Source organism: Arvicola amphibius, chromosome 2 (genome assembly GCF_903992535.2).
Source record: "Arvicola amphibius chromosome 2, mArvAmp1.2, whole genome shotgun sequence".
Taxonomy (NCBI): Eukaryota; Metazoa; Chordata; class Mammalia; order Rodentia; family Cricetidae; genus Arvicola; species Arvicola amphibius.
In genome coordinates this window covers 121,947,645-121,967,070 of record NC_052048.2, presented here as the reverse complement: position 1 = coordinate 121,967,070, position 19,426 = coordinate 121,947,645, and the positions used below count along the sequence as shown (strand labels likewise).

General features: G+C 35.6%; 1 protein-coding gene across 1 annotated transcript in view; it reads right to left on the bottom strand.

Annotated features, from left to right (window-relative positions):
• Nucleotides 1–561: 561 nt before the first annotated feature.
• Hnrnpll (heterogeneous nuclear ribonucleoprotein L like) overlaps nt 562–19,426 on the bottom strand; it is a 30,905-nt gene continuing 12,040 nt past the window's right edge. Inside the window, exons 7-13 of the mRNA XM_038319478.1 lie at nt 14,790–14,861; nt 9,580–9,797; nt 6,479–6,600; nt 5,434–5,635; nt 4,384–4,441; nt 4,195–4,293; nt 562–1,570 (exon numbers count right to left, since the gene is read on the bottom strand). Of these exons, the coding sequence (XP_038175406.1) occupies nt 1,515–1,570; nt 4,195–4,293; nt 4,384–4,441; nt 5,434–5,635; nt 6,479–6,600; nt 9,580–9,797; nt 14,790–14,861 (827 nt within the window). The 3' untranslated portion in view covers nt 562–1,514. The remainder of the gene's footprint in view (nt 1,571–4,194; nt 4,294–4,383; nt 4,442–5,433; nt 5,636–6,478; nt 6,601–9,579; nt 9,798–14,789; nt 14,862–19,426) is intronic.

Here is a 19,426-nt window from a genome sequence, read left to right as displayed (position 1 = left end):
TATAAGTCTTTAAGAATTGTTAAAATTAGAAATAATAAAAACAAGTGTGGTAGGACGTGCCATTAATCTCAGGATTCGGGAGGTAGCGGCAGGCGGATCTTTGAGTTTGATGCCAGCCTGGGACAAATCAAGTTCTAAGAAAAGTTCCAGGACAGCCAGAACTATATAGAAGATGACTTTCAAAACAAAGTCTTTTGCTGGGTGGTGGTGGCGCATGCCTTTAATACCAGCACTTGGGAGGCAGAGGCAGGCACATCTCTGTGAGTTTGAGGTCAGCTTTGGTCTACAGAGCGAGTTACAGGACAGGGAGGGAGGGAGGGAGGGAGGAAGGGAGAGAGGGAGGGAGTAAAAGAGAGACAGAGAGAGAGTCATGTAAGTCTTATAAAAGACTTACAAGAAACTTGAAATTTTTCTTCACTAAAGGTTACAAAACCGCTTCTGCTAACTATGGACTACCTGGATGAAAAGTATTTTATTTTAAGATGAAAACAAAAAGCTATATCCATTTTCATTTATAACAGCCTTAGCATAAAATTACTTAAAAAGAGAAAGAAACCAATCTAGAGGGAGAATGTTTAATAAATGGTATTGAGACAAATAGCTGTTTTGATCAAAAATAAAATTCTTACGCCATATAGAAAAATACATATTATGATGGATCAAGATTAAGAAATAAAAATGCAAATATCCCAAAATCTACACACAAGTTTGGAAGGGCTGACAAGTTCTCTGAAACCCATCTATGGAATTCAGATAATATAGGAGAATTATTAATTTTAACTTCTATAGCATTAAAATATCAATGTCAAATACTATATGTACCTTAAGATTAGGTCACATGCAAAATAATGAAGATGAACACATTAACTTATTATTATAACTTTATAAAATCTCCAAAATGGAACTAGGAACAAAAACATGTCAATACAAACGGATGATTTTTAAAAGAAACACACCAATCTGAGTTTGAGTGCATACCATACAAGTGTGTTCATGTATATTAAGCCTTTTAGAAATTGAAATCGGCTAAATCTGTAGTTCTTGAAATAAACAAATGCAATGTTATTGTCAAATTTGATTAAAATAATAAATACAAATTATGTTTAAAGAGTAACTATAACATTCAATCAGCTATTGTAGGAATTCTGTAATAAAATGCAATATTTTCACCTGCATTAATCTCAAACACAATGGAAAAACATTTACAGATAATTAGCACTAAGAATGCAAATGTATTTTACCATGGAACAAAATTTCTAATAATGTTAGAAATCATACGTTGTATTAATCCACAATGAAGCTGTAGACAGTCTACATTATGGTACTCTATCTTAAGGTGAAAACAATATTTAAGCTAACAACAAATTTACTTGAGGCAAAATATGTTTATTACAGAACAGGATCTTATAGTAAGCAAGGCAACATTAGATCAACCATTTTAGATTATTTTTTTAATGAAGTATAGTTTTAAAACTATAATAAAGATAAACAAATTCTAACATGCTCTTCTCTTCTTATAAATGGGATGATGTAGAAAAGCAAAGCTTCAGTGTATAGGGGTTGGAACCATCTGTAAAAATTGAAAAAAGTGAAGTTAACATTCCATCAAAAATTTGAGATCAGCTTGAATTAGAAAATTATTCTACCATTTTATAGTACTGGAAACAGGAATACAAAGAAGGAAATTCTTAAATATTTGTTTACACGTATGAGTGCTTTATCTGTATGTGTATGTGTGTATACATACACACACACACACCCAGCCATGTGCATCTCTGGTGCTGATCTCCTGCACTGGAGTTAGTGAGCTACCACATGGGTGCCAGAAGAGCACTCAGTGCTCATCACTAAGCCACCTCTCAAAGATTAACCAGCCTGACCTAATAGACATTAAGCTCCATTGAAGTTACTACACTCCTACTGTTCCAAGTTTAAGGACAGTCAATTTTTCAAGTAAATTAATTCATCATTAAAGATCAATAATATCAGGGTTAAACAGCTGTCCCAGCAGAATTTGCATTCATTCATAAATCATATTGTCAATGGTACAGTTTATCAATATTAACTTTAAAAGTTTAATTAAAACTTTCCATTAAACTAAACCACTTCACGTTTGCTCCTGTATAATTTATTTCAAGTAGGTACTTCTCTTTGTTTTTTAGATAATTTTCAAAATCAAAATACAGATTAATGAATTCCACTCATTTACTTCTAAACTTTTTCCATATCTGGCAGTATTATTTTCTGCCTGGCCCTTCACAAACATTTTGGGTGTTTTAAATATAATAATATTTAAAGCATTTTTCCACACACAAACTCAAATAATTTTTAAAATTTTACCCCTTCCTTTTTAATGGAATGAGGTCATGCAGTGTATGTTGCCCAGGCTGCTCCTGGAACTCAACAGCTCAATTGACATTCCCACCTCAGCTCAGTCTCCTGAGCACCTAGATCTACAGGCAAGTATCACCACCCCTGCAGGGTGTTATCTTCTTTCCTTTTTTCCCTATCACCATTCTAAATAATATTCATTTTCCCCAAACTTTTTTTTTGTTTTTTTTTTGAGACTTCTCTGTATAAGTCTTGGTTGTCCTGGAATTCACTCTGTAGACTAGGCCAGCCTAAAACCACAGAGATACACCTGTTTCTGCCTCCCCAGTACTAACATTAAAGGCATGCACCACCATCACCTGTCCCATACAATTTTTTATTATTTTTTTGAAATAGGGTTTCATAAAGTCTAGGCTAGCTTCAAATTCGTGATCCTCCAAAATGCTAAAATATAAGTGTGCCACCTAGCTAGTACTTTTTTTTTTTTTTTCTGTAGCTTTGGAGTCTGTCCTGGAACTAGCTCTTGTAGAACAGGCTGGCCGTGAACTCACGGAGAATCACAAGCCTCTGCTTCCAGAGTGCTGGGATTAAAGGCGTGCACCACCACTGCCTGGCATGCTAGTATTTAAAAGATGAAATTTATGGGACTGGAGAGATGGCTCAGAGGTTAAGAGCCCTGGCTGCTCTTCCAGAGGTCCTGAGTTCAATTCCCAGCAACCACATGGTGGCTCACAGCCATCTGTAATGAGATCTGGCGCCCTCCTCTGGCGTGCAGGCATACACGGAGGCAGAATGTTGTATACATAATAAATGAAAAAATAAAAGTAAAAAAAAAAAGGTGAAATTTTATACCCTTGAGATCCAGGATCAAGGGAAATTATACAACATAAAGTTTCAAAACTTACAAGTTTTTTCACAGCATATTGGAAAAAACAAACAAATAAAAAAAAAAAAAAAAAAAAAAAAAAGCAAGGCCATTTACCTTTCTGGAGACGAATTAAACAACAGAATACTATTTTTCAGCTATCATACTGGTAAAGACTGAAAGTGTGACTCAATATTCTAATGCTGGGCAATGGGCGTTTTAATATATCACAGGTAACCACAACCTTCCAAAGGGCAATCATTTTGCCAAAATACACACCTTAATGTCCTGTACTAAGGAAACTGACCTATAAATACAGGTTGAAAAGGACTCTATTTTTTTTTTAAGGTGCTGGCTACTGGGAGTTTGACCATGCTCCGATTAGTCTATGGGCAACACAAATTAGACTTGAGGGTTCATTAGTGAGATTAGCCTCAAACTCCTCAGTGCTGGAATTAAGGCATGCAATTCCACGCCTGCTAATCTGCTAATATATATATATATATATATATATATATATATATATATATATATATAAATATTATTATATATATTATATATAATATATATATATTATATATATATATATATTATATATATATATATGTTTGTTTGTTTTTCAAGACAGGGTTTCTCTAGCTTTTAGACCAGGCTGGCCTCAAACTCAGAGATCTGCCTATCTCTGTCTCCCAAATGCTAGGATTACAGGCATGTGCCACTAAAGTCTGGCCTGGATTTTTTTTTTTTTAAAGTTTATTTTCTTAAGGTAGCTAGGAGAATTTCAAAACTCACCACCCTGTGGCTTTATATAGGTTCCTGAACAATCCTTTAGAGATAAATTGCTTCAAACCCCATCAAAATCCCATGTGACTCTGAAGCCCGTTCCTGCCTTCCTAAGCACCTCCTCCACTCCACCTATTACAACCAGTACTAAAAGCCATCTGTTTCTCAGATGTGTGGCCAGTATTTCTGAAGGCAATGCCCACCACATCACTCACTTGGGACTCGTATCTGGTAGTGATTGAGTGCAGTAAGAGCTTCCACAGCATCAGTTTTACATTTCCACTCCAACAGCCCAGAAAGTGTTTTAGCAGAAGCTAAAAGAAAACAAATGCAAATCCAGTTGTTACTTATCTGTCAGCAACCTTCTTGTAAAACTTCAAGATTTTCAAGAGATGTTCACTTACCTTTCGCATCGAACACTTTATATTTGATGAATGGAAGAACTTCATGGTCATTACACAACTGCCAAGGAAAGGTAAAACATCAGAAATACAGCTAAATAAAATTTAAATAAAAAATAAAATTTAAATAAAATAAAAAACCCTTGTTATAGTAGCATTTAAGCCTAGAGTATAACATAATGTATGTTCAGGTTATTATCAAGTTCTAAGAGAAACAAACTGGAAGAAAACAGTGAAATTCTAAACTATGGAAACAATTTCACATAAAATAAAACAGATTCATAATACATTTTCTCAGATTTTATGAAGAGCTAACTAAACACCAAAGAAAGGAAGTACAACTCCAAAGAAGTACATCATTCCTGAACTGCTCCTACAGTTATACAAGTTACAGGGGGAAGGAATACAAAATTTTATTACTAGTGAGATTTAAAGTAAAATAACTTTACTGTTGCTTTTTACTTTATTTTTTGAGCCAGGCTCCTGCTATGTAACTCAAGATAGTCTTAAACTCGGCAATCCTCCTGCCTCTCAGCCTTCCAAGTACTAGGACTATACACCACACTTAGCAGAGAAGATCCTAAAAGCATCTGGTTAACCAGTCCGGCCAAGTGGCAAACTCTAGGTTAAGGAAGAGACCCTGTCTTTAAAAAAGGGGTGTGAATGTCATTTTGACAATGCATATACTAAGGTTGGAAACAAAGAATATGAACACGGACCTTTCCAATGATGCCAGATTCAGGAACTGTCTATGAATTTAAAAAACAAGTTTAGTTGGGTGGTGGTAATGCATGCCTTTAATCCCAGCACTCAGGAGGCAGAGGCAGGCAGATCTGTGAGTTCAAGGCCAGCCTGGTCTACTACAAGAGCTAGTTCCAGGACAGCTAGGATTGTTACACAGAGAAATCCTGTCTCGAGGAGAAAAAAATACAAACAACAACAACAACAACAAAAAAAGAAAGTTAATTTTCAAAGCAAATTTCATTAATAGAAATATTACATAAACTTCAAACACAAAGAGCAACATTCTATACACTTTCCTTTAGTGCCTACCTTTGTGAAGGTCTCTTCGGTAACACACAGTGGGACATTGTAATAATGCAGCACACATGAGGGTGGCTGGATTATATTCTTAGATGCTTGGCCAGCACTTGTAAAGCGATTATTTTTACTCATTGCAAAATCTTTGTAGCTACTTGTACCATCCTCCAGCTCAAATATTTGACTTGGAACAACTGAATGTTGTTTAGATACACTGAGGATTAGAAAAGAAAAATACAATGTATCTTGTTAGATAAGCAGCAGCAGACAGTCACAAAACACTTTTATGAGTCAAAAAAAGAAAGTGTATATAGTTATTTAAGTATAGTACAAAAGTATTCATTGGTATACAAGGGAATACCAAATTGGTATCCAGGAACCACCGCCCCCATCCCCCAAGGGGGGGGACATGCTTTTTTATACATGTAACCCATGCACAACCTTCTCTATTCACTCTTTTGTTTTCTGTCTTTCTTTCTTGACACAGGATTTTTCTGTGTAACAGTCCTAGCTGTCCTGGAACTAGATCTTGTAGACCAGGCTGGCCTTGAACTCAAGATTCACCTATATCTGCCTTCCAAGTGCTGGGATTAAAGGTGTGCGCCACCACTGCCCAGGTCATTCTTATATTTTAGATATTAGAAAGAAAATGAATCAAATCCCACGTTAGAAAAAAAATTTTTTAAGAACTTATCTGTTTTAACATTGTTTTATGATAATAAAACTAAAAACTAGGAGGTCTGGATTAAGAGATGGCTCAGTGGTTTAGAGTTCTTACTGCTATTGCAGAGGACCCCTTCCCAGCACCAAGGCTGGGTGGCTGACAACCACCAGCTTCCGGCGATATAATGCCCTCTTCTGGATTCTTTGGACACTTGCGCACTCATGTATACATACGTAATTTCAGAAAAGTAGAACAATTATATAACTCCTACCACTTATCAACAGTAACAATAATAATGTTTCTACATTCAGATGTATGCTTAGTTACTATAAAATATTCTAAGATTAACAAGGATTTCAAAACACTGTTAACATTTATAACTTAAGTAATTACCAAACATTAAGTCTTTTCCCAAAGAGTTTGACATTATTAAGGTGTGTGACAGCTCTTTCTACAGCATACTCATCGCCCATTTCTACGAGTGCTGTGCCAGGAATGGTCTTCATAAATTTTACCTGAAAATACAAAAATCTCAACATCATTTCTTAGAATCTTAACCTTATTCTGTCTTATAGGACGGCCTTAACTGTTAACAAAACTGACTGAAGTTAAAGGGAAAGACTGTAATTGTACTCTACAGCACATGGAGGACAGGTTTATCCTAAGGCTATTATCTGTGTGATCTAGAGCTAATTTACTTAATTCCTCTATACCAAACTGTTGTTATAAAATGAAGATAATGATTACATCCCTAGGTACTCAGCCTAGACTCAGAAATATTCATCAAACAAATATCTGAGTAGTATGTTTTGATAAGCACTGTGCTAGGTACTAGAGATTGAATGGTAAACATAACCGTCTTCATCTTTATATGGTAGTAAACAATTCAGAAATGTCAAGGTGATAAATAATACAAGATAGTCTAGAGGTAGCATGGTAGCAGGAAGTACACCGTTGGACACTTAGAACTATTAAACCACACAGTAAATGCAACAACTTGAACACTTTTCTTCTTACCTGTTCACCTCAAGGAAACAGAGTGTGTAAATCATTAAGTTCAATCATTATATCCACATCTGCCAGTTTTAAAAGGATACCCTAGCACTCTTTACCATACCTGTACAAATTGGTAATACCAGAAATTTTCAGCTTTACTTGAAATCAGCTGATTTAATCCAGCGATATTATAAAAACCTAGTAAAAGTTTATACATAGTATGTTTATATAAGTATAAATTAATGAGGTTCTAAGCCCTTCCCTCCCAAAATAAGTAAAATTAGACAAGTGCCAGAGAGACAGCTCAGTGATTAAGAGCACTTGTTGTTCTTGAAAAAGAGCTAGGTTTAATTCCAAGCACCTATATAGTGGCTCACAACCATCCATAACTATAATTCTGGGGATCCAATGCCCTTTTCTGACCTCCATAGTCAACAGGCACTCACATCATACATACATACACACATGCAAAACAGTCATGCATATTTATAAATCCTTTAAAAAAATTAAATCAGAAGCTGGAGAGATGGCTCAGAGATTAAGAGCATTGCCTGCTCTTCCAAAGGTCCTGAGTTCAATTCCCAGCAACCACATGGTGGCTCACAACCATCTGTAATGAGATCTGGTGTCCTCTTCTGGCCTGCAGGCATACACACAGACAGAATATTGTATACATAATAAATAAATAAATATTTTAAAAAATAAAAAAATAAAAGTTGTTTGATTTAAAAAAATTAAATCATTGGAAAAGTTTAAATGAGTTATCTTTAAACTTAAAGGACTATAATGGCTTGCGTTTTAGGCATCACAATCCATCATTTATTTATTTAACACTATTAAAAACTTGGGGGCTGAAGAGATAGATGGCTCAACAGTTAAGAGCACTCATTCCCTGGCTGCTCTTCCAGAGGATACAGGCTTAATTCCCAACACCCACATGGTGGCTCACAACTTTCTTTAACTCCAGCTCCAGAAGATCTAAGCTCTCTTCTGGCCTCAGGGATCAGACAAGCAACTTGCATAAACACACACAAGAAATGTTAACAGTAGAATTAGCTAAACAATATAACAAAAACTGAATTATGAGAAAATTCTTAACACAAAGGACATAGATTAAACTTACTGAATTTAGCTGTCTACCTACCCTCAGACAAAATACAAATTTTTTTTTTCCTTTTCTTCCTCTTCTTAATACAATGAAATAATGGAAATATATCAGGTTTTTAGAATTAATGAACCAAGAACCAGGAATATCAAGTTTTCAGGTCATTCTCCCACTCCCATACCAATGACTCACATGTGTATCCTTTATCACTATCTATAGAAAGAGTATTAAAATCACAAGAGGAAAATTAACATTATTACAATATTGAAACATTCTGTCAAAGTGGGTCAATTTCAAATATTAACTGAGCTCAAATAAAAACACATTGTTTCTCACAAGATGATTGAAGCTGGCTCAGCCATTAAGACATAAGTTTAGTTCTAGCACCAACATGGTGGTTCACACCATTCCTAACTCTACTTTCAGGGAATCTAAAACCCTCTTCTGACTTCCATGGGTCCAGGTACACATGTGGTGCACTGACATACATTCAGGCAAAACACTCATACATATTTTTTAAAAATATTTATTTATTATGTATACAATATTCTGTCTGTGTGTATGCCTGTAGGCCAGAAGAGGGCACCAGACCCCATTACAGATGGTTGTGAGCCACCACGTGGTTGCCGGGAATTGAACTCAGGACCTTTGGAAGAGCAGGCAATGCTCTTAACCTGAGCCGTCTCTCCAGCCCCACATTCATACATATAAAATAAAATATAAACACACATAAAATAAAAAATGGAAAAGATATTCATACCATGGTATTTAGAAAGCAGCATATAACAACCCTCCCAAAACAAGTCAAATAGCCCCATGAGTATAACTGTTCTTTGAAATTCTACCATTTAAACTGGAAATGCAGTTAAATATACCTAGTCTACCCAACATCATAATTTGGTTGACAGTACACTGTAGAACATCAGTATCAGTTTCTGGTTCATGTGATCACATAAGAGAGACACATAAGGAAGCCTGGCCTGTTGCTGCTTCTCAGGATTACAGAACAAATGGTATATATATTGATAGTATGGCAAATTTTAAATTCATGTTCACAACATCATAAAGTAGTAAAATCAGGAGTCAAACAACTGATAACACTTATCTATACAGGCTTCATATCTTTAGTACACTAGTAGGTGACTAAACCTTTTGGTTTCAGTCACCTTTGGACGTACTCATTATACTGGTATTTTAAAACATACTTTTAATACTAACAATCTATACTAATCACTTGCCAGTAAAAAATCATTTCTGTAATTCAAGAGTAACAGATTTTAAGCTTATGAGTTCATTATTCAAAGAACTTAAATGTTTCTGACAGAAATGTGTAGCATTTTCTGAATTAACTACCAAATATTCAACCCAAATAAACTAACAAAATGAAACTTACCTTTTCGATATTTCCATACAAGCAGAATAAGTTGAAGACTCTTGAACAATTCATTTTGAGCTGATGTAATCCACTAACCATTACAACGGAACCAGAGGGACTTCCTCCATGCATGTAAGAGGAAGAAGCTTGTGGTAATGGATAAGCAACAAGTTCAGGTGTATCTCTAGAGCCCATTCTATAACGACTTGGTAAAGGCAATAATGGACCATGTGATCCTGCAAAATTAACCAAAATAAAGTAAGTAACACTTATATGCATTTCCATTTACAAAAATTAGTAGATGCACTTTACCATATAAAAATCCAGAACCTTGTGTATTCTAAGCAGGCACCCTGCCACTAAGTTATAACCTCATTCTCCCAAATTAGATTCTCAAAATTTGTTTTATGTACATCAAAAAAACAAAGAATATGAATATTTAAATATAAATACAGAAATCAAAATCAGTATTTATATGTACCACACCCAATAGACAGCTATATCTACATATACAAAATTTCTATTTTCAAAAGGTTTAAGACTAGGCTAGACTAGAACTGAAGGAGCTAGTATAAAACTCTGGGATATGGATGTATGCACGTATGGTGCTATAATTCAGCTAGGCATGGTGATACACACTTATAACTATCCATGTCATTTAGAGGAATAAGACACAATATAAGAAACTACCTTTATAATAAATATAAGAAAAAATATTTTCAAGCCAATGTAATGGTGCATGCTTTTAATCCCAGCACTAGGGAGACAGAGCCAAGTGGATCTCTGTTAAGGTTGAAGCCAGCAAAGTTACAAAGTGACACCCTGTTTCATACAACTCCCCCACAAAAAAAAAAACCATTTTCAGTTCTACAAAATGTCTCCTTGAATATATTGTACTATAATGTACTTTTCAGAAAAATGAATACTAGGATTCATTAGGTAGCACCTCATCTATATGTAGTTCTATCATCCTCCATTAATTATTTCATTTGTGTGTGTGATGCGTGTGCCATGGTAAAAGGACAGCTTCCAGGAGTCTGTTCTCTCCTTCTACCATTGTGGGTTCCAAGAATCAAACTCAGGTAGTCAGGATTGGCAGCAAATGCCTTTATCTACCAAGCTATCTCACAGGTCTGCAACCCTCTCCTACCCACAATAAATAAAAGCAAAACAAAACAAGAACCTATCAGAAAGTATCTACTCTCTGTCCACTCATTACATCTCTTAATCCAAAAAAATCTTCATGTCAGAATCAACTTGCTAAATTTAAGAGTTGTAAACCTTACCCTACCCCCCACCCCCAGACAGGGTTTCTCTGTGTAACAGCCCTAGCTGTCCTGGAACTAGCTCTGTAGACTACGTGAGCTTGGAACTCAGAGATCCATCTGCCTCTGGTCCCGAGTGCTCAGGATTAAAGACATGCACCCACCACTGCCTGGCAACCTTGTGTTTTTTTTGCATCTACAACTTCACTTCAAGCTTTTTTGAGTGTGTAACAGAACAGAACTGTAAAGAAACTGAGGTACAAAAATAGAGCTGTGCAGTGGCCACACACGCCTTTAATCCCAACACCCAGGAGGCCTGCTGATCCCTAAATTTGAGGTCAGTCCAGTCTACAGAGTGAGTTCCAGGATAACCAAGGCTACACAGAGAAATCCTGTCTCAAAAAACCAAAGGAGACAGGGAGTATGTTAACAGCAATTAAGGACACAGAAGCAGCAACTAAGATGGAGACCTATAATTCAAAAACATAAACCCAGGGGGCTAAAGAGCTTACTGCTCTTCCAGGAGGCCTGGGTTTGGTTCCCCCATGTAAGGTAACTGCCTACAACCTTCGTTACAGGGGATGATAACTTATAGCCTCCCCAGGAATCTGCACAAGTGATGTACATAAGCGCATGCAAGCACACTTGTTAAACATAACATAAATGTTAATATACATGCGGTGGTGGCGCATGCCTTAAATCCCAGCACTCAGGAGGCAGGGGCAGGCAGATCTCTGTGAGTTCGAGGCCAGCCTGGTCTACAGGATCTAGTTCCAGGACAGGCTCCAAAGCTACAGAAATCCCTGTCTCAGGGTGCAGGGACAGAAGCACAATCTACTCCATGTGTACAATAAACACAAAAATCTCAAGCTATTTTTCCCCATTTTAAGAAACCGTAGCATCACCAACCTTTTTGTAGGACACAAAGACTTTGATCACCACATTGCAACGTCATTATTCATATTATAGTGCCTTCCTGCCACTACTATTTGCTTATGCAACAATACTTCACTAAAGTTACTATTCCTTTCCCCCTGGGAAGTGAAAAGACCTGAAGCAGATAAGCAATACAAGCTTCCACAGAGATCAAGTGGAACAAATTTTATTACTGTTGAGATACAGGTTAAGCAACAGCCAAAGCCAGTACAAGAGAAAAATGCTGTGATGTTTTTAAATACGACCGTAAGTCAACAGAATTAAATTATCTAAATGATTTAGACTCTACTGTATAGCCATCAGTCCCAAATAGCAGATTCACGTCTTGATGCTTTTTAGATAACTAATGCTTCACATTTTTTTTTAAAAAATCCATTTATATGGGAAATATTAAATAAATGTCATTATTAACATTTAAGTCATGTACTGTCTTTCAAAATTTAAAATCTTTGATCCAGGAAATCAAAAAATGCTAATCATCAACTTGTGATTGCTTAAAGCTCACAGCTTAAGTATGATGAATTCAAAACCAGCCTGATTGACACCTCGAGTTCCAGATCAGCAGGGAATACACAGTGAGACCATGTCTTTTAAACAAACAAACAAACAAACAAAAAACCCAACTGATAACAAAGTTAGTATAAAACTTATCCTATGGTAACAATGAATAAATTTAATCTAATTGAAAATATACACCTGACTCATATTTTTCTCGATTTCCTCTTTATTTCCGATCATTACGTAGGAATACCTATGATGTTCTCTTTTTATTTACAGTCTGTCCTTTTAAGTCCATCTGCTTAACCTCTCTCTATCTCTTAAAGGTTTGTTTCTGCCTGCACTTATTCCAGAAAGCCAGAAGAGGGCACCAGATCTCATTATAAATAGTTGTGAGCCACCATGTAGTTGCTGGGAATTGAACTAAGGACCTCTGGAAGAGCAGCCAGCAGCAAGTGCTTAACTTCTCTTAGGAAGCAGAACAAATTAATCTACAAGTTTAATATCTTAATGACATAGCTGAGAATAGATGTACCCACACAGCCCTGAGACAACTATCCCCTGAAAGCAAGACTCCACCATCTCAATGATCCCTATTTAGCACCTATCACTCAAAATTACGCACTACCCTCTCTTTTTAGTTCTTTGAGACAGGGTTTCTCTGTCCTGGAACTCACTCTAAAGACCAGGCTCACCTCGAACTCAACTGAGATCCATCTGCCTCTGCCTCCCAAGTGCTGGGATTAAAGGTATGCACCACCACTGCCCAACTGCCATTGACACATTTAACTCCACAAATAACACAAATCTTTCTGTGATACACAGCACAATAGGCTTCTACTCAGCATTTCTTTACTGTACGAACAAAACTACACATACACTTATGTTACAGAAACAAAGAAAAATGATCAAGGATTATACAAATTAATTAAAACAACCATGCCAGGCCAGCAAGATGGTTCTTCAAGTAAAAGGCACCTGCCTCCAATCCTAACAACCTGAATTCAACTCCTGGGTCCACACGGAAGAGAACTAAGTCCTCTGACCTCCACTGGCGCGCGCGCGCGCACACACACACACACACACACACACACACACACACAAAACGAAAACGTAGTTTTAAAGAAACGTAAAAACAAAACAAAAAATAGCTAAATGATGAAGGCGCATGCCTTTAATCCCAGCCTTGGGAGGTAGAAGCAGGTGGATCTCTGGGAGTTTAAGGCTGCCTAGTCTACAAAGCAAGTTCCAGGACAGTCAGGCTACACAGAGAAACCCTGTCTCATAAACAACAACAAAACAACAAAAAAACAAATAAAACAAAAAAAAAAACAAAGATACCCCCCATGTACAACATTTACTGCTTTAACAAAAAACTCTGCAATAGAGGATACTAGAAAACTTGAAACAAATTTTATCACAGACATAAGAAATAAATTTTTCAAGTTTAAAAATAGATACTGGAGAGGTGACTAAGATGGCCAAGAGCACTGCTGCTCTTCCAGAGGACCTGAGTTCAGTTCCCAGCACCCACATGGAGGCTCACAATAGTCTAACTCTAGCTCCACAAGATCCAATGCATTTTTCTGGTTTACAAGCACATACACTGTGCATAGATATGCATGCAGGCTAAACACACACAAAACATAGAAAGTTAAGTAATTTTTAATTTAAAAAAAAGATACTAGTCAGTAAGCCAAAACTTCACGAATAGACTTTATGATAAATCTAAACACAACATAAAACGTATTAAGTTCAACTTTGAAGCAAAAACTAGGTAGAAGTCAACAACTACCCTCTAAAAATTTTTTTAAAAATATTTATTTATTATGTATACAATATTTTGTCTGTGTCTGCAGACCAGAAGAGGGCAGTAGACCTCATTACAGATGGTTGTGAGCCACCATGTGGTTGCTGGGAATTGAACTCATGACCTTTGGAAGAGCAGGCAATGCTCTTAACCACTGAGCCATCTCTCCAGGCCTACCCTCTAAAAATTTAAAAAAATATTTTAAAACTGTGTAGTCAGTCAGTTAACACTATTCTAATAATTGTCAACTTCAATCAAAGCCAAAATACCAACCATAAAATTAAGCATCTAGAAATAAAAACATGTTTCTTTCTTGACAAATACTCATTCTTTTTGCTTTTATTACTAAAAATTTCTCTTTGCTCTTAATTGTTAAGTGAAAATAAACTTTCGAAGCAGTAATACCCCTTTCTGGTTCTCTTATAAATACGTCAGAGTCAAACAACAGGAACAGAGAACCAAACTATAGGAACAGAGAAAAAAAAAGTGCTCAATTCTCCAACCAATCAATAGTTCTCATTTATCTCAAGGAGTATTTAATATATCAACATCCTAACAGGGGGAGGTCTTGAATACTGCTGTAATGGGCTGAACTCATATAAACTACATCAGGTGATTAGTAGTTTGGGAAAAATACAGACAAGTAATAAGACATTCTTTATCAGATATGCAAATATTCTTATAGTTAGTTGATCTTCCTCCTGCCTCGACAAACTTACCATAGCCGTCATGTCTAAAGGAAGAAGGATGATCTCCCAGAATGGCTTGTCTCTGGCGACCCTTTCCTCTATCTGACACAAAAGTAGAAACAGGATTTTAACAATTTGATCCAAGTACTTAACAGAGTTTTCACATGGGAAACACCCATTCAAAACATCCAAATACTTCATAAAAGAAATATTACTCCTGGTTAATTTTAAACATCCATCCATATCCAGTTTAAATACAAACACCAAATATTTAAGAAAACAATTCTATCTAACAAATTCCACTGGAAAGTATGTTTTTGATAAATGCCAAATACAATCACACTTTCAAATTTAAAAGATTAGATGCTTTGCAGGAGATGAATGTACACAATGCTAGAGTTTGACACTGTACACAGGTTTTTACCAATACATGTCTTTAAAACAAGCTTTTAAGTGCAGTACTTTTGAAAGACAGTACCTGAATCATACTATTAGCTTCAACAGCAACACATTTTCAAAGTGGGCTTCTTTCAAGAAGTTTCAGCATAAGCCAACAACAACCTGTATTACATGGTTTCACAATCAGTAAACACAGAGTATTTTATATGTACATACACATATTTACAAACACCTACTGACTTGAGAGCTGAAAATTTGCACATCACTGGCTTATGTTGTATCAAAGATAGGTCATTTTCTATTGACCATAACATCAAGCAGAAGCATGAGCAACCTCCAGAGTTAAATAGGCCAAGATGAACCTAACCAAGGGGGCTACATTATTGGATGAGACTACAATACTCTAAATTTTTATTCTAGCTATATACATTTTTTTTTTAAAAAAAAAAAAAAGGCATGCCAATTTCCTCAAATCTTACTTGAAAGATAATTTTTTTTTAAAGAATTACTTCCAGGGTTCCAAAATAGGACTTCTACTGCTGGTTAGCAAATTTCAAAATCATAATACTTTTAGAAGTTTGCTGATCCAATCATAGAGCCCAAAACATCCTTAGTCACCTAAACAAACAAGGTTTATGGAAGATGAGAAATACTTTCACTTTAGTCTAGAAGTCTATTTTTAATTACCTATTCTAACCATGCTATCATACTACTGAAAGGGACTGAAGAGTCATCTAGTTAAACTTTTATTCAATAGTAAAAAACAAACAATAAAAAGGGGAAAAACCTCTTACTCATCCCTTTTGGCCACTGCTTAGCCAATACCAGCAATAAGGTGTTCACTATCTTTCTTTACATTTATAGATAACCTAGATTTAAGAAAATTACTTCAAATTTCAAGAAAATTACTTAAAAGTCGGAGAAACAGAAACTGATCCTCCACTCAAATTCTAATGTATTTAGAACCTTACACTTAGTACTTACACACTGACCTCAACTCCTAAATCACTGCTTCTACAGGCTAAAGAATTCCTTTTTCTTACATAGTTTCTAACATTTCCTAGTCTATTCTCTTAAATTAATCCTGTCTGCTGATCCCTCAGGTATTGTCCCCTTAAGTAGATACCAAAAGACTCAATTCCTTATCTCTTCTCAGAACCATGTTTTCATGGCTTAAATTTTACTGATAGTTAACAATGTATACAAGGAAAGACTCCAATTAACCACTTATTTGCCGTATAGTTATAAAAACCCACAATCTTCATAAAGAGTAGAAGATGGGTGTGGTGGCACATGCTTTTATTTCCAGCATTCGGGATACAGAGGTAGGTAGTGAAACCCTCAAAAAAAAAAGAAAGAAAAAATAGAAAAAAAAGAAAAAAAGGTATTTCCAAGATATCTTTCATATATTTTTCACTACTATATTTTGAAGCATTCACTGCCAAAGATAAAACTATATAAAACAAAAGGAACAGTCGGGCGGTGGTGGCACACGCCTTTAATCCCAGCACAAGAGCTAGTTCCAGGACAGGCTCTAGAAACTACAGGGAAACCCTGTCTCGAAAAAACAAAACAAAACAAAACAAAACAAAAAAAAAAAAGGAACTGTAAAGTCAAACATTGAGCCTATCAGTCTATAGTGTTTTGTTAAATTCTGTATATTCAAGCAAAATCTGATAAATGCTATACTTTCTTCTCAAAAAGGTACACACATATATATAAGTTTTGTGTAACGTTTATGGAAGGGTTCCCTGAAGTTTAGGCTAAGAATTCTCTGTAATAAAATGTAATCAGGGTTTTTTTTTTTGTTGTTGTTGTTGTTTTGTTTTCCTGGGACAGGGTCTCTCTATGTAGCCTTGGCTGTCCTGGATCTCCCTCTGTAGATCAGGCTGGCCTTGAACTGAGAGGTCCACCTGCCTCTACCTCCCAAGTGCTGGGCTTAAAGGTGTGTGCACCACTGCCCAGCTTGTAATCAGGTTTTGTAAAATGAATTTTTAAAAAAAAAATTTAATGATGATTTCTTTAATAAAATTTCTTCAGTAAAGATATATGAAGATCCTATTGTCTTCTTTTTATTTATTGTTTTGTTTTTGAGACAGGGTCTCATATAGGTTAGGTTGACTTTAAACTTCTGACTCTTTGCCTCTACTTCCTAAGTGCTGGGATTATAAAAGCACACCACCGTATCTGGCTCTCCATGAAGGTCCTTTGGGCAAAGGAGATAAATAATTTTAATAATCTGTCAACTTGAGTCAAGTTTAGATCACCACAAAACTATGTTTATGTGTTTATAAGCTGCAAGTCTAGCCATAAAGTTATCTGTCAATAAATTGAAAAAACAAGAGTATTTTTCATTAAAAGCATAAATATAAATTTTACTTCCTTTAATTAATTTTATTAAATATTTACCTTACACATTTTAAAATAGATTAGCTAGAACTGCATGAAAAAACTAAGCTGGATTTGTGTAAAGGTCAGATCTTTTAAAAGATACACATAAACAATGTTAAAAATGTATAAATGTTTCACTGGGCATGATGGCACACACTTTTAATACCAGCAGTAGGAAGGCAGTTCTCTAAAGTTCAAGGCTACCCTGGTCTACTGAGCTAGTCCTGAGACAGGCAGGACTACACTGAGAAACCCTGCCTTGAAAACAAAAAATTAAAAAGGGGGAAAAAAAATCTATAAATGATTCAATGTATGGTAACATAAATGCAACCCAAACTATTTCAAATGAGTAAATAAAACCTCAAGTTTTCAATAGGATCAGTGGACAGCAATGAGAGATTTCTCATCAACCATTTATCCTGCTGTTTGAGTTCTTAAGGATTTGTTTTCCAGTATCGGATTTAATTGCACCAATCATAATGCCAAGCAAATTTCCTTAAGCATCAAAACGGGATTTTAACAAAGCTACATTTTACAAAGCAAACCTATTTACAATTTCATGCATAAGATGAAACGATTCTTGGAAACTGAGAGCTAAAGAAGCCAATCACAGAAGTATCTGAACATGCAAGTGATCACACTGTGTTTTACTCTCTTTCCTTAAGTACATGCACTATCGAGTACTCAGTGCTCAAGTCTGGTTGACAAAGTTTTTCAAACTGACTTGTACAGACACATTCATCTTGAGCTTTCCTAACATGTAGTTCAAACATTAATATTGTAGTTGAGATGTAGCCAATACTGAAGCCCCCTTGTTTTTACAACATTGACATTTTAATTGGTATATTCCAGAATTACCACAGTTAGTTGAACAATTTTTAAGTGAAATCTATGCTCATGAAATTTAGCATGTATAGGCTATTGGTGAAAATGCATTTCAAATGAAATGCTATTGATTTTCAGATTCATCAAGTTTAAATATATCCTACCTTGAAAATCACATGTTACTTTCAACTGTATTTGAAATGTTAAATTTTCTGGTTACACAAATTAACATAAGTGAAAAACCTTAAATTGTTACAAAATATGGCAACTTATAAACAAGTCACTTTACAAAAATCAAACCACAAAGAAAAACATCTTTTACATATAATGCACCTTTTCATTTGTTAGAATATCTGTTCAATGTTCATAATTAGGAAAAAACAAAAAGCGAAAGTAAACTTAAATGCAACAAATGTGCATTATTTTATGCTGAGGATCAAGCACATGGGCTTACACATGCTGAACACATGCTCTTCCACTGACCTGTTTATCCCCAGCCAAATGCACACCTTTCTAATTCACATTAAATCTTTAACGTTTGTGTGGATTGGTTGAGCATATCAATTCCCAAGACCTGTAGATAAACTGACCCCTTGTTAAAAGCCAATTAACAATTTAAATTTAAGCTGAAAACAGTTACATCAATGGTCAGTGAACTTTACAACATTGCAAAATGTCTAGTTTTCATAAATCTTAAATTCTACAACTGAAACCTTAAGGGAAATCAGATCAGTATACATACAACTTGAATAAATGGGCACAGTCTATCATGGTGTTCATCCCATGCAAGTCTGAAGTACTGTTAAATGTCGTCCTTTAAAAACTTGGGGTGATGGTGCATGTAGTATGCAGTCAAGGTGAATTGCAAGTCTGAGTTTTTCAGAGGGCTTTTTGCTGATGCCGATGTTGTGCATGATGAGGTGTAGAGTCAGCCTGCCGTAGTCCTCTATCCTTCTTAATGCCTCGTCCAGCTTGGGGGAAAAGTCCTTTCCATAGAGAAGCAGTGTGCAAGTTTGCAGTTTGAAAGGAATATTCTGAATCAGTTTCCTCTC